Genomic DNA, 16,158 nt, shown 5'->3' with positions numbered 1-16,158 from the left:
TAAGCACTAACCACACTGAGGTGAACCCTTACAGAGCTGAGTTTTGAGACCAGACTTAGAGAGGTGCAGAAGGTACTCAAGCAATTTTATGTAGGACTAGAGAGGATCTAGGGTTTTGTCTTCACACCAGATGGTGGAATCTTTCCTGAAGACAGTAGGATACTGGAACCATCCTCAGGCAGTTGAAGAAATACAAATTCTATGCTTTCAACATACAGGCCGTGAGGGTCAGAGACTGGAGGCTGGGATGCAGAAAAGACCCCTCGTTCTGTGTGATAAGATACAGAAAACACTGGAGGGATTTTTGGAGGGAAACTCCAGAAGAAGAGGGAACCAGATTTGTCTTGGCCAGTAAGGCACAATGAAAATCGTGGTTCCCTGGTCCTGTCTGAGCTTTCCCTATCAGAGGGATTGGAGGATATGCATATAGAAAGTCCTTCCAATTGAGGAGAAAGGCATCTGAAACTAGTCTGCTGTGTGATCTGAGTCTGGAGAAATACTACTACTACTACTTAACATTTCTAGAGCGCTACTAGGGTTACGCAGCGCTGTACAATTTAACAAAGAGAGACAGTCCCTGCTCAAAGAGCTTACAATCTAATAGACAAGTGAACGGTCGGTCCGATAGGGGCAGTCAAATTGGGGCAGTCTGGATTCACTGAACGGTAAGGGTTAGGTGCCGAACGCAGCATTGAAGAGGTGGGCTTTAAGCAAAGACTTGAAGATGGGCAGGGAGGGGGCTTGGCGTAAGGGTTCAGGAAGGTTGTTCCAAGCATAGGGTGAGGCGAGGCAGAATGAGCGGAGCCTGGAGTTGGCGGTGGTGGAGAAGGGTACTGAGAGGAGGGATTTATCCTGTGAACGGAGGTTACGGGCGGGAACGTAAGGGGAGATGAGGGTAGAGAGGTAGTGAGGGGCAGCAGACTGAGTGCATTTGTAGGTAAGAAGGAGAAGCTTGAATTGAATGCGGTATCTGATCGGAAGCCAGTGAAGTGACCTGAGGAGAGGGGTGATATGAGTATGGTTCTGGCGGAATATGAGACGTGCAGCAGAGTTCTGAACAGAATGAAGGGGGGATAGATGGCTAAGTGGGAGGCCGGTGAGGAGTAAGTTGCAGTAGTCCAGGCGAGAGGTAATGAGAGCGTGGACGAGAGTTCGGGTGGTGTGTTCAGAGAGGAAAGGGCGAATTTTGCTGATGTTAAAGAGGAAGAAGCGACAGGTCTTGGCTATCTGCTGGATATGCGCAGAGAAGGAAAGAGAGGAGTCAAAGATGACTCCGAGGTTGCGGGCAGATGAGACGGGGAGGATGAGGGTGTTATCAACTGAGATAGAAAGTGGAGGAAGAGGAGAAGTGGGTTTTGGTGGAAAGACGATAAGCTCGGTCTTGGACATGTTCAGTTTCAGGTGGCGGTTGGACATCCAGGCAGCAATGTCGGATAAGCAGGCCGATACCTTTGCCTGGGTCTCCGCGGTGATGTCTGGTGTGGAGAGATACAGTTGGGTGTCATCAGCATAGAGATGATACTGGAAACCATGAGATGAGATCAGGGAGCCCAGGGAAGAGGTGTAGATTGAGAAGAGAAGGGGTCCAAGGACCGATCCCTGGGGAACACCAACAGATAAGGGGATGGGGGTGGAGGAAGATCCATGAGAGTGAACTTTGAAGGTGCGGTGGGAGAGATAGGAGGAGAACCAGGAGAGGACAGAGCCCTGGAACCCAAATGAGGACAGTGTGGCAAGAAGTAAGTCATGATTGACAGTGTCAAAAGCGGCGGATAGATCCAGGAGGATGAGGATAGAGTAGTGGCCTCTGGATTTGGCAAGGAACAGGTCATTACAGACTTTAGAAAGTGCTGTTTCTGTCGAGTGAAGAGGGCGAAAACCGGATTGAAGCGGATCAAGGATGGCATGAGAGGAGAGAAAATCAAGGCAGCGGCTGTGGACTGCGCGCTCAAGTGTCTTGGAGAGGAAGGGTAGGAGGGAGATGGGGCGGTAGTTGGAGGGACAGGTAGGGTCTAGTGATGGTTTTTTTGAGGAGTGGCGTGACTACAGCATGCTTGAAGGTGTCGGGGACAGTTGCAGTGGAGAGAGAGAGGTTGAGGATATGACAGATGGAGGGGGTGATAGTAGGAGAGATGGTGTTAAGTAAGTTGGTGGGGATGGGATCAGAGGAACAAGTGGTGCATTTTGAGGAGGAAAGAAGGCGGGCGGTTTCCTCCTCGGAGATATCAGGAAAGGAGGAGAAGGAGGTCTGGGTTGGTTGGTTGAGGGAGAGGGTTGAAAGGTGAAGAGGAGGAGGTGGCTTGGTAGTGAACTCAAGGTTGATCTTTTGCACCTTGTCGCGGAAGTAGTCAGCCAGTGATTGAGGAGAGAGTGACGGGGGGGTGGGAGCGGAGGGCACTTTGAGGAGGGAGTTAAGGGTGGCGAAGAGACGACGAGGGTTAGAGCTGAGAGAATTAGTCAATTGGGTGTAATAGTCCTGTTTGGCAAGGAATAGTGAGGACTGGAAGGAGGATAGCATGAATTTGTAGTGAAGGAAATCTGAATGGGTGCGAGATTTCCTCCAGAGGCGTTCAGCAGATCGGGCGCAGGAGCGAAGGTAACGGATGCAAGGGGTCAGCCAGGGCTGGGGATTAGTACGCCTTGTGGGACGGGAGGTGGATGGTGCAAGGGTGTCCAGAGCAGAGGAGAGAGTGGCATTGTAAGCGGAGACAGCCTCGTCAACAGACTCGGAGGACATGATGGAGGGGAGGAGATTAGAAATACTAGATGATAAGGTGGGAGGGTCAATAATCTGGAGATTCCTGGAAGTAGTGGTTAATGTTGGGCGGGGCTGAGGGGGAGGGTGAAGAAGTGTGAAGGTGATCAGGTGATGATCAGAGACAGGAAGAGCTGAGGTGTGGAAATTGGAGGGTGAGCCGGAAGAGGAGAGGACGAGGTCAAGGCAATGGCCATCACGGTGAGTAGGGGTGGTGGAACAAAGCTGGAGGTTGAAGGAGGATGTTAGAGTGAGGAACTGAGAAGCGTGAGAGTTGGACAGGTCATCAACGTGTATGTTGAAGTCTCCGAGAATGAGGGATGGAGATGAGGGTTCAAGAAAAACAGAAAGCCAGGCATCGAAGTCGGTGAGGAAGGAAGGGAGGGATTTATCAGGGGGGCGGTAAATGACTGCCACTCTGAGTGGCAACGGGTAGAATAGACGGATGGAGTGGACTTCAAAGGATGAGAAGCAGTGAGACTGTGGTAGGAGGAGGGGTTGGAAGCTACAGGAGGGCGAGAGTAGTAACCCGACGCCTCCTCCACGGCCAACTAGGCGGGGAGTATGGGAGAAGAGATAGCCTCCATGGCATAGAGCCGCAACTGAGGCAGAGTCGTCAGGGGAGAGCCAGGTTTCAGTTAGGGCAAGCAGGTGAAGGGAATGAGAGATGAAGAGATCGTGGATGAAGGGAAGTTTGTTGCAGACCGAGTGGGCATTCCACAGTGCACATGAGAAGGGGAGGGAAGAGGGGGGGAGGAGGGGAATAGATATGAGATTGGAGACATCCCGGAAACGTTTGCATGGATAGGACGAAGACAGGTGTGGGGGACCTGGATTGGGATTGATGTCTCCTGCGGATAGCAGGAGGAGGAGCAAGAGAGTGCGGAGGAGGGTGGGGGAGGTAGGGCGACGAAGGCGACGAAGACGGGATGCGCTTAGGAGGAATGGGGATGGGTTAATGGCAGGAAGGAAGTGTTGAAGGTTGAGAGCTAGGAAGGAGGAGGGGGACAGGAGAGATGGTGAGGTGGTGAGGGACGGGGGTGAGTAGGGTATTGCAGTAGTGAGCAAGATGGGAGAGGACATGGGTGGGCAGTGAGTTCCAGTGGTAGACAGCGGTAGGGGGAGGGGAAAAAGATTAGGAAGGGACAGGGCAAGGAAGAGAATGTGTAAAGGGGCCATAAGTAGTAACTGAGGTGTTATGGGTATATATGTAGTGACTGAGGTGTTAAGTGATAGATAGAACGGCAGAGCTGGATTAGAGGCTTAAAACTGGAATGGTAGGCAGCAGGCAGGTAGGCACTGCCCAGTAAGAACAAGTCACACCCACTATGTTTGAAAAATGTGGGAGGAAAGGAGGTGAAGAGCCTGAACACAGAGACAGAGCAGTTATCTGCAGGCAGATTAGGTTGCTTGGGAGGGTATATAAGAACTATCACCTTAGGGGTGGGTGGGTAGAGGGGTGGGTGGGAGGGATCTAAGTCTAAAATGTACAGACAGAGCTGCAGCACAGCCAGTTAATCTGTAAAAAGATGGATTTCTCAAGAAAAACTGGTATAGAAGGCTGCCCCTCTAACAGAGAATCAGGTCACACCCACTAAGTTTGAATTTGTGGGGGAGATTCAGAGACAGAGCTGCTAAGTCTAAAATGTACAGACAGAGCTGCAGCACAGCCAGTTAATCTGTAAAAAGATGGATTTCTCAAGAAAAACTGGTATAGAAGGCTGCCCCTCTAACAGAGAATCAGGTCACACCCACTAAGTTTGAATTTGTGGGGGAGATTCAGAGACAGAGCTGCTAAGTCTAAAATGTACAGACAGAGCTGCAGCACAGCCAGTTAATCTGTAAAAATACTGTAAAAAATCTGTAAAAATACTGAGGGACCTTATTGTTGAGACGAGTGGCAAAAATAGCCACCAAGGAGGTGTCCTACTCTTGAAAAATCTTGCGGCCATGCCCACGATGAGAGATCACTAGTGTGGTTGCAACACCCTGCTTAGACTGGCCGCCGGACTGTTGTCTCTCCCTGCCAGGTGAGTGGCTCAGAGCACCATGCTTTGGCTGGTGGCCTACTGCCACATCCCGACTGCTCTCTGAAAAGGGGTAGGAGCCCGTACTCCCACTAGCTGACATAGTACATGGCAACATGACTTGTCTGCTTGGATGAGAACAACTTGGCTCATCACCAATCTCTGACTGCTCAAATCTCTAGGAGACTGATGTGAACCTGAGTGGACCAGAGCCCCTGGGTGTGAAGCCCTTGTACATGAGCTCCCCAGACCAGATTGGATGCATCTGTAGTCAGAATCTGATGGGGTGGAGGAATTTGGAATGGGAGTCCCTGAGTCAAATTGAACTGAATTGTCCTCCAGGGAAGTGACTAACTAACCTGGTGTGAACAAGATGACATTTGCAAGGTTCCTTGTGGCCTGACACCACTGAGAACTAAGGGTCCATTGGACGTCCCTCAAATAGAGGCGTGCCATGGGCATGACATGCACTATGGAGGCCACGTGGCCCAACAACCTCAACATCTACCGAGCTACAGACTGCTATGCTGGACCTGAGTGGTGATGCAAATTACAGCATCCACCTGTACCTGAGGCACGTAAGCCCGAGCTTGAACTATGTCTAGCAGAGCTCCAATAAGAACATAAGAGTAGCCATACTGGGTCACATCTATGGTCCATCTAGCCCAGTATCCTGTTTCCAACAGTGGCCAAGCCAGGTCACAAGTACCTGCAGAAACCCAAATTGTGGCAATGCTCCACACTACCAATCCCAGGGCAAGCAGTTGCTTCCCCATATCTGTCTCAATAGCAGACTATAGACTTGTCATCCAGGATCTTGTCCAAACCTTTTTTAAACCCAGATATGCTAACTGCTGCTACCACATCCTCCGGCAAAGAGTTTCAGAACTTAACTATTCGTTGAATGGAAAAATATTTCCTCCTACTTGTTTTAAAAGTTTTTCCATGTAACTTCCTTGATTGTCCACTAGTATTTGTACTTTTGGAATGAGTAAAAAAAAAAATCAATTTAACTTCCACTTGTTCTACACCACTCAGGATTTTGTAGACCTCAATCATAATTCCCCTTTTCCGTCTCTTTGCCAAGCTGAAGAGCCCTAACCTCTTTAGCCTTTCCTCATATGAGAGCAGTTCCATCCCCTTTATCATTTTGGTCACTCTTCTTTGAACCTTTTCTAATTCCGCTATATCTTTACTCAGATACGGCGACCAGAACTGAATGCAGTACTCAAGCTGAGGTCGCACCATGGAGCGATACAGAGGCATTATAGCATTTTCGGTCTTATTCACCAACCCTTTCCTAATAATTCCTAGCACCGTTTGCTTTTTTGGCGCCGCCGCACATTGAGTATAAGATTTATTATCTACGACACCCAGATATTTTTCTGGGTTGCTGACCCCCAAGGTGGACCTTAGCATCAGGCTGCTGTACTTCAATCGCTGTACTGGGAGCAGATGGGACTTTGGGTAGTTGATCATAAACTCTAGAAGTTACAAAACTCAAATAGTTCTCTACATTGATACTTGAATGCCTTCTTTGATTTACTCTTGACCAGCCAATCATCGAGATAGGGAAACACGAAATCCCAGTTTGCGTAGTGACACTGTGACTATGGCTAAGCACTTTGAGAAACACTTTGGGAGCAGATGTGAGGTCAAATGGTAGGACGTGATACTGGTAGTGGTGTCTCCCCCTACCAGGGATCTAAGATACTTCCTGTATCTGGGAAGTATCTATATGTGAGTGATGTCATCTTTTAAATCCAAAGAGCATTTGATGTCAACTGAGGGTATAACTCCCCTGGACTATTTTGAGAACCCACTGGTCAGAAGTTACAAGGGGCCTTATGTTTGAGTTGTTACCTGGTGCTTTCCTTTAATTTCTAGACCTTCTCCCCCGCTTTAGTGGTCTAAGGAGGAATTGTTTAATTGTAAATTTGCTTCTTCACTATTTAGCTTTTTCCCCTTTACTCTCTATTGCTTTAGCAATTGATAATTTGTGAATTTGTAATTTCAAAATTAAACTAAAAAAAACACAAAAGAAAAGTTAAAAAGGGCCACCTTTGATGGAAAAAACTGAGTCTTCTTCCTACTGGTAGGTTATCTGGGATGTCACTTTTACTGTGGTTATGCTTTCATGGAGCCAGTCTAAAGCTAATCCCCTGCTTTGATTGGGAACTTCTGCTGCCGAGGTCTGAGCCCCTTGGGACTGCTGGGAAGGTGAAGCCGGAGGAATGTACCTACGCCTTTGATACTAGTAGGGCCTCCTCTGATTCCATTGAATAACTCTGGAGGCTGCAAAAGGAGTGGGCTGAGAAAGGGTTTTCATGGTGTCTGTTTTCTTCTTGATGAGTTCTGAGACCTCTTCCACCTTGTCTCCAAAAATACTGTTTCCTTGGCAGGGGATGTTCAGCTTTTCCTGAACAGATGGTTTTAGGTCTGACACATGCAGCCAGGTGAATTTGTGTATACCAATATCCAATGTGGAAAGTCTGTATAATACATTGAAAGCACCATAGGTTGCCGCCCAGTGCTTTTGTACTCCTAATTGGCTACTAGCTCGTGGAGTTCTACAGCCTTATCCACCAGGAGACAGTCTGCAAACTCTGACACACTGTGTACCAAGTCCTGCAAGTAAATGCTCATGTACAGCTGATAGGCCTCTATGTGGGAGAGAAGCACAGAGACTTTGGTAAGCTTTTCTCCCAAAAGAATCCACAGTCCTAGCATCTCGTCCCAGGGATGACAAGGCGTGGGTTCCAGCTGAAGTTTCTCAAATCCGGGAGCCTTTTGGACTCTGTACATAGAGTGCCTTCTTAGGAAATGGCTGCACAGAGAAAAGAGGTCTCCCAATTGTCTATTTGTGCTTGCAGCAGGATGTCATGCATGGGCATAGTCATGGCCTCCTTAGGGGCATTCTCATAATCAAGAATGCCCAAAATGGCAGCAGTTGGCTTGTCCTTGATCTCCAATGGAATTGCTCTAACCATTTCCCTGAAAAAGCCAACAAAGGAGAGTTCCCTTGGTGTGTATTTTCTCCTATCCTGAAGTGGAGAGGGGTCTGAAGGTAGACCAAGGGAGCACGCCTCTGGTTCTACCCCAGCACCCAGGAATGGTTAGAATCAAACTTGGCATAGTACTCTTCTTGAGATTGCTGAGTGTGTCTGCCTCAGATGACTAGACTTGTGTCTAGACTCAGAGTATGAGCAACAAGGGACAGATCCTGACCTGGACACTGGTAGAGCTTCTTCTCCCGATGGGCAGGAGAAGAGCACCCCCTTCTCCTGAGACCAACACCAGCATCGACACCCAGGGGAGAGAAAAGGCATGGGCCTCCAGAATCAGTTAGCGTAGAGCCACGGCCTGCACCAATGCTCTTAAGGTCTCAACATCTCATTGGGCCAAGATGCTCTCCAACTCCTCCTGCAGCACAGTCTGCAACTGTTCCTCGGAGACAGCCATAGGTAAAGGTGGGGCAGGTGTCTGTCTGGTGAAAGCCTGCGTAGATGCAGGTGCCGAATCGGAAGGCTGTTCCGGTGATTAGAAGACTGGGTCACCAGCTCAGACTCCACAGAGGGGGGTTGCAGCCCTTGTGGTATCAGTTCTGATGACTCAGGATTCCTGGCACTACTTTCCAAAGGGGATCAGTCAGTGCTTCCTTGCCTTCACTAAATGCTCAATATCAGAGTCCCTCAGTGCCGATGGGGACAATGTCGAATCCAGATGTGTCCTCAGTGTTGGGTCTAATGAAGACTGGTCCGATGGGGCCCTACTTGTGCTCAATGTTGAGGAAAGGGGAAACCTCCTCGGTGTCAGTACACCCCCAGTGTTTGATGCAGCTCCTCCAGCCATGTGGACTGATTTTCCCCTGTATTGATGGATTGGTCTTAGAAGCAACAGAGTTTCTTGTACAGGATCTCGCTGCTTTTCTGAATAAGCGTTTGCATTTTCAAACAGAGAACACAGTTAGAGGCCTTGTGGTCAAGGGCTAGGAACGACAGGCACCAGTTAGGGGTCAGTCCCAGAAATAACTCTGCTGCACCTAGAGCACTACTAAAAACAACTGGGAGTTTTCTGTAACACTGAGGGAAAAATAGCTGATGTAAAATCAAAGGCTCAATTATGAAAAATAAAGAAATCTCTTCAAGGAAAGAAAAGCTACCCTAGCAAGTGGTTGGGCTTGAGTGGACCCCAGGAACCACAAAAAAAAAAAAAAAAAAAAGAAAACAAGAAAACAAACTTGCCTTAAAAAAACTAATCAATTAAAGGCATAAGGAGAAGATAACGAAGAAAACCCCCATACTGCAAGGGAAGGCACTTTGAAAAAATAAAAATAAACAGTGCTGAGGAGAGCTCACTGAACGCAACCTCTCTGACCTGCGGGGAAAAAAAAGACTTTTGGTCTTGTGTGCTCACATCAGGCAGGAAGGCACTCACGCATGTGCGGTGCGATGCTGCCAAAAGTTTCTTAAAGACAAAATGTACACACCAGGGCTCCATCAGATGACATCACCGATATGAGAGATACAATATCCTGCTTGTCTTTGGAGAACATATCATAGACCCTGCTTCCTATACAGAAATAGCGACTGAGCAGTAGAATAGTCACAGATCACAACACTCATGCTGTTCTGAGAATAAAAGGAAAAAGCAACAGTGTATACTGACCCAAAGCCTGTGTATCCTGCATGGCAGGAGAGGGCTGATCCACATCCATGGGAGACTCATCTCTCCTCGCAGACCCTTCTGCCTGGCTGGCATCAGACTAAAACAGAAACAAATTTGAGGAAGACCCAAGTTTGGGTTTGATTTCCTTCCAATAAAATTATATTGGTAGTTACTATCATGAAGGAGTATTAATGGGAATGCAGAAGTGGAGATGGGGAATGCTATCACCAAGAAGTGTCTATTAGCATGTCACTAGGATTTGAACCCTTTGCCATCACACCACCCCTGCACTGCTGGAGGTGGTCCCAGAATTTCATATCTGTGCTTGGTGTAGATCTTCAGTTTACTGATTTTGTTCAGTTTTTTCAAGTCACTGAAGCATAGATAGGCTGTGAGCACCAATGACAAAGAATGCAACATCAAACCATAACTGATTCAGTCTCAGAGCTAGAGTTTTAAACTTAATTGGAAATTAAGAGGGAAGAGGGGACATTTAACTAGAACACCTTGCAAATGTGACCTGGAAACCAAGATGCCTAAAAAGATTACTCAAAGATATCTTCTGAATGCATTTACAGTTGTACACCACCAGAAACTGCTGAAACACACACTGCATTTTTATTAATAGTATCCAAATTATTTAGAAACAGCAGTACATAGGAGTCCTCTGAACATGCATTTGCCAAGGCCACAAAGTACCCAAAACCCAAACATTTTGGCCACTGTCTCCGTAAAGCTTGTGAGAAAAGCAATGCTTAAATAATCTTTGAAAGCAGCTCATCATATTCCTGAAAAGCTCTGTGCTCTCACCCACCAGCCATGTCCTGCTCTCTCTCTCTGCACAGCTGTCACTGCATTATCTGTATTTAAGGGAGCTGCTGAAAGGCCCAAGAAGGTTTAGATACAGTGGCATTTGGACTGGTGAGTATTTGTGCCTGAATATTCACCAGCTGGGCATCTATGTGCAACCATGGAGGCACCTGCAGCTCATGCCATAAAGCTTTCAATGACAAGGAATCCACCCAAAGCCCCTTCCCTCTCTTCCCCAATATAACACAAACATGCAGGATGAAACAGTGACAGAATGAAAAAAAAAATAATGGAGAAGAAGGGAAGGGGAGAAAAAAAAAATTTGGATGGCCTGCCAGCGCCACAGGCATCATGCTAACCGTTGCTGTTTGCTGCTGTCTTCGCGCCCTTTGACCCTCACGTACCATTTGTATAATGGCATCAGCTTCAGCCTCCAGCTGCCGCACAGCTGCCTGGATGCTGCTAGCCGAGCCGAGACTGGATGCACCTGTAAGAAGGAAAGAAAAGAGATGAATCAGAACTCCTGAGATGTCACATGTTACAATCATAAGATCCAACCACTCAAGTTCATCTCTTAAGCTGTGTCTACCTGCCCCCTCACCATTCGTACCTAGTCTGCCTGTCTGCTTTGCCTTCTTGTTGGCCCTGCGGGTGTCATCCCGGAGTTGGATTATGACCTGAAGCACTCTTAGGAAGAACTTCTGGGTGGAGGTCTTTGATGTCAACATGGACATGGAAGGCAGCTGGAGCTCCCGGCCACCCAATGGGCGTTTCTGCGATGCCACAATCACCACATTCTCTGCAATATCAAATCTGTAGCACACAAAGGAATCAAAAGCCTGGACACAAAGGGGCACAGCAGCGTAATGCATTATTTTGAGCACCAGTTTGATAGGGCGGTGGGGACGACGACACACAATATGGGAGCTCTCCTAACATCCTAACCTGGACATTCACTGTGGAAAGGTTACTGTATTAAATACAGACTCTAGGAAGAGAAGAGGTAACACATCAGCCCAGATAGTCAGTGCATCACCTGGACACTCAAATATGTATAGATACTCACTTGGGAGAATGGGGTTGGGTAGAGACAGGGTGGGAACACAGCATCCTGGAAATAGTATACCCACCACCTGCTAAAAAGCTCCACAAACACTAAAATACAAGAGCAAGAAACTCCCTGTATATATTAACACTCAGAGTATGGTACTGCTAACTGAACTCACCTGCTTTGCATTTTGCCTTTTAACTTGGTGGTTTGAGGTTGCTCCTCAGGCACACCATCAGGAGAGAGAACCTCACACTGTGCCCGCCTCTGCTGCTCCAGGTTATATTCTCGCAGCTCAGCCAGGAGCGTTCCTGCAGAGACAGAAAGACGGGCATACACAAAACTAACTTATGTAACCAAACTGCACAGTGGTTCACTAACATGAGTATATTAGACTTATGAGAGAGCAAGCTCTGAGATAATCCCAGTCTCCAATGTATAATAGCTTACAGTGTGTTCACACAGCCCATGCACATACACTTTCCAAGCAAGCAAGGGGTCGGGGAGAGAAAAACAGCCTCTGTATGCACAGAAAGGAGCCCACGGGTGAAATAAGATTAGGGCATCCTCCCATAATTCTCACCTATCTGCCTGCAAAGAGTGCAGCCCAAATGCCTGGCACCACTGAGCAGCAATTTCAAGACAGTATCTCGTGTTGCTGCATCCCCCCTAGAGAGCTGCAAAAGTACATTGGCTGCATCTTCCAGGCCCTCTTCTGAGCAGGAGTGTGATGTCAGCACCTGGGGAAGAAGTTGGAAAAAGATAAAATTAGATTTTACCTGCTAATTTTCTTTCATTGAGCTCCTCCAGACCATTCCAGATTCATGGATTATGCACTCCTACGAGTAGGTGAAGACTGAGAAGCACTGACTTGTAACATCATTCCATAAGTGTAATGTGCAGTCTTCTGGCAGTCAATAATTATATATCAAGCAAAAATATAACTAGGGAACCAATATCCACAGACAAAATGGCAACTACTCTTGAAGAAAATAAAAAAAACAACAATAAAAAAACCCCAACAAAAACCCTTTGCTGCAACAAGAATTAAATAACTTATACAGGAGTAGCCTGGAACTCAAGAAAACCTTTCCCTTTCTACTGGCATTCTCTTACACTGAATACTCTTAACCACTACTAATGGGTGGGTTCTGGAATGGTCTGGATGGACTCAAGGAAAGAAAATCAGTAGATAAGATCTAAGGCTATCTTCCTCATCATTCCTCCAGACCAATCCTGATTAATGGGACATACCAAAGCAGTACCTAACAAGGGTGGAACTTAGCCAGACCAGCAGCTAGCATGCTAATCCCAAACACTGATTCTTGACTCAACTGAAGGGTCACCTTAGAGGCTGCCTTTCTCTTCCTGGCTGCACCAACTACAACAACAGATTCAACCTTTAAAACTCTTCTGTCCTATTCAAAGAAAGGAGCAACAAACTGCCCACATCTAGCTTATAGCAATGTCTCAATTTCCTTTAGTTTCTTACTCTTGAAACACCAGAAGAGAAACGACTTGGTTGGAAGGAGCGGACTACTTTTGGGAGAAAAGGAAGGACTGAACAGAGCCACCCTCTCTTGAGAGATGGCTTGCAACAGGATTCCTGTAGCTCTGAAATATGCCTGGCCAAACAGCTAGTTACCAGAAATACCAATTTCAGTGTCAAATTCTTCAAGGCAGCCTTCCCGAGAGGTTCAAAGGGGTCCACAGTAAGGCCAACAGGACCAAATTCAAATTCCAGGGAGGAACTACCAGATACTATGGAGATCTCAATAGTTTTACACCTCGAAGAAAACACATCACATTGGGATAAGCACCTAAGGTTACACCGTGCACCTAGACTTTCTAACAGGCAAACACAGCTACTTACACTTTCAAGGATGCTAATAGCTAAACCCTTATCCAATCCATCTGCAGAAATTTCAGAATCTCCAATATGGACACATTGAGTGGATTACACTCCTCGTCTCAAACATGCGCCTAATCCCAACACAGGCCAGTGACAGTCATGTTCCTAGAGTGCTGAAGGGTTCCAATAACTCAAGCAAGTAGCCTCTTTTCAAGAACCTGGCCCCAAGAGCCAGGAAAAATAAAAAAAACCTGATCTGCATCCTGCATTGTCACTGAACACAGCACCAGGGGACCCTCTGTTCATTCAGAGATCAAAATAGGCTAGAATGATCCTAACTTCTTGGGCACCACAAAATAGATGAAATATTGTCCTTTCCTCTCCTGTAACAAGTGATGGGTACCACTGCCTGAAGCTGCAACAACCTAAGGATGTTAGATTGCCTCCACCTTTGCTCAGGTCAGAAGGGAAACTGTAGAAAGGCATCTGGAAGAAGCTAAGTGAATTCCAGGTCATACCTTCTTGGATGATCTCTACGATTTGCTGGTCTAAAGTTATTTTGACCTACCTCTGGTAAAACATTAGGAGCCTTCCTCCTACTGGAACCCCTTGACGGTGGACCCCCATATCGTTACTGTGATCCTCAAACACTCCCCTGGGTTCTGGCCTGCTCTGTGATCTCCATGAAAGAGCTGAACACAGGATAGAAAATATGTTCACCATGAGTAATTCACTTTACCCAGTGTATACCTCGTGGATTCCTTAAAACTATTCCTGCTCAGCCACTCTGGACCTGTCCTCTGGGAGGCCTTGGTATCTTGGACTCCTCAAATTTCACCTGTTTTTCCAAATCCTCCCCGAGCAATTTTCCCTTAAAGGAAAGCTTACTTAGACGAATCTTGGAAGTGAAATCCGCTGACCAGTTTCTCAGTCAGAGGAAACGCTGTGCTGCCACTAATAGGACCATCACTTTGGCTAAGGCCTTAATAAGGTTGTATGAGGCACTGACTAGAAAGGCTGTACCTATCTCCAAGGGCTCTGCCTGGGAAGGACCCCCAGCAGAGTTTCCAGAATCCTCAGGCATCTGTTCTGCCCAGTAAAAACATGCCCTGGTCACATAACTACAGGCCATGGTTTGCAGCCCTGCCATGCCAAATGATTGTGTCAATAGAACTCCATCTGACGATCTTGCGGGTCCTCCAAGGCAGCACCACCTTTCACCAGGATAGTCATCTTTGTCACTGCTGAAACTAGGGCATCTACCTTGGAAAAACACAAGGTTTCCTTCTCTTCTACTGGGATAGGATACAGTCTGGTCATAGACCTGACAACATTGATCCCCATGTCTGAGGTGTCCCATTCAGCCACTATCATTTCCTTAATATCTCTATGCATTGAAAATGTCCTGAAGAGAATACCCTCTAAAAGCAGGTCCTCAACCTTCTGCACTGTCCACTTGTTTGGGCTTCTGAAGTCTTCAGTATGGCCTATACTTGGGAAATGAATACAGGCAGCTCACTGCAGAGAAAAATGCGACCCACAGTAGCATCTTCTGGCTACACCTTTGCCTCAGGGCCTAACTAGCTTTCCCTCAACTCCTCCTTCTGGATCAAAAGAACACCCAGAACGCTACAATTCAAGTTCCTTTGGATCTTCCTCCACCACTAGTTTAGGATGACTAATCCTGGGAAGCCCCTATCTGGATAAAGAAGGTAGATCCTTGCTAGACTGTCCTCCTGCACCCAAGCCCTGCTTCATACAGAAGGCTTGGTGTATTAAGAGAATAAGTTCCGGGGAGAAGTCTGGAGCAACATCTGACCCCAAACTGATGCCAGCCAACTGATCCAAAACCCACAGAGGCCACAAAGTGGGGGAGTGGGGGTATCATCCTGAGCTGCTGCCTGAACTACTGAGGGACAAAATAGAGTCCCTTGCCATTGCAGCCTCCTGCTACTCATCAGTTTTGTGGACCTCCAGAGGCACTCAGGAATGCAACTCACACAAGCATAAATGACCACTGATAGTGCCAACTGACCAATGAGTGCTGCAGAGCACAGGTAGTGTAGCCTACTCAAGTTGTCCCTCCACACACTTTCCCAGCTAGTGTTCATGCCTCTTAACACATGGCGCTGCCCCCCCCCCCCCCCAACCGCTCTGAAGATGATGCAAAGCACCAAGGAACTCTGGTACATTATTCACCCCCCCCCCCCAACTCCCTGGGAAACAAAAACTCTTCTATACATGGACTCCGGTAAGAATGTTCTCTAATGACTATTTATATATATAGATAGATACAAACATAGACAGACAGACATACATGGTGTGTGGAAAAAATGGGACCCTTTACATAGTTTCAAAATACTAAATGTTTAAACAGTTGCAAAGTTATGACCTTTAAAAATACATTAGTATAATTTTCTTTCTTAGTTAATTCATAATTTGTGTTAAAGTGTCCTCCTTCAACTTTGACATATTCACAAAGTTTTCACCACCACTGTGCTGTTGGCTCAAACTGTTTTGCAAGCTTAATGGACTGGAGCTCCATCCTGTTGAAAAATAAAATACTCAAATGTTTTGAATTTCAGGAAGAAGATTCTGTAACAGTAGGACATTTTTGGGTTATTTGGGGAAATGTTGGGGGGGGGGGGGTCCTATTTTTTCCAGACACTGTATACACACACAAATTTATTTATTTAAACATAGCAGGAGCTCTGTTTTATGAGGCCTCTTGTTTGTCCCCCAGCAACAGGCATTCATAGACCCCTTCCTATGAGTTGCCAAGGCAACATCAGGTGAGCCCACAGTAACAGTAAGGCGTGGGTGGGAGGAGGAAGGGACCCCTGGGTTCAAAAGGGTGGCTGCAGCCAATCCAGCCATATCCTCAATATCCTTTTTATTTTTACTATTTTTTCTTTTTTTCTGTTTGCAACTGCTGGCTGGTAGAGGGCTGCACAAGGTACTTATGGAATGATGTCACAAGTTGGTAAGAATACATAAC

The 16,158-nt window shown here is 46.9% G+C and overlaps 1 protein-coding gene across 1 annotated transcript in view; it reads right to left on the bottom strand.

Moving 5' to 3' along the window:
• The window catches only part of HUWE1 (HECT, UBA and WWE domain containing E3 ubiquitin protein ligase 1), a 1,034,695-nt gene that overhangs the window by 90,282 nt on the left and 928,255 nt on the right, over positions 1-16,158 (bottom strand). Inside the window, 5 exon segments of the mRNA XM_030194273.1 lie at positions 9,451-9,547; positions 10,620-10,747; positions 10,871-11,073; positions 11,487-11,619; positions 11,892-12,048. Coding sequence (XP_030050133.1) covers positions 9,451-9,547; positions 10,620-10,747; positions 10,871-11,073; positions 11,487-11,619; positions 11,892-12,048 — 718 coding nt within the window.

The sequence above is a fragment of the Microcaecilia unicolor genome, chromosome 2, assembly GCF_901765095.1.
Source record: "Microcaecilia unicolor chromosome 2, aMicUni1.1, whole genome shotgun sequence".
In the NCBI taxonomy this organism is placed as follows: domain Eukaryota; kingdom Metazoa; phylum Chordata; class Amphibia; order Gymnophiona; family Siphonopidae; genus Microcaecilia; species Microcaecilia unicolor.
This window is presented reverse-complemented; position numbering and strand designations above follow the sequence as displayed.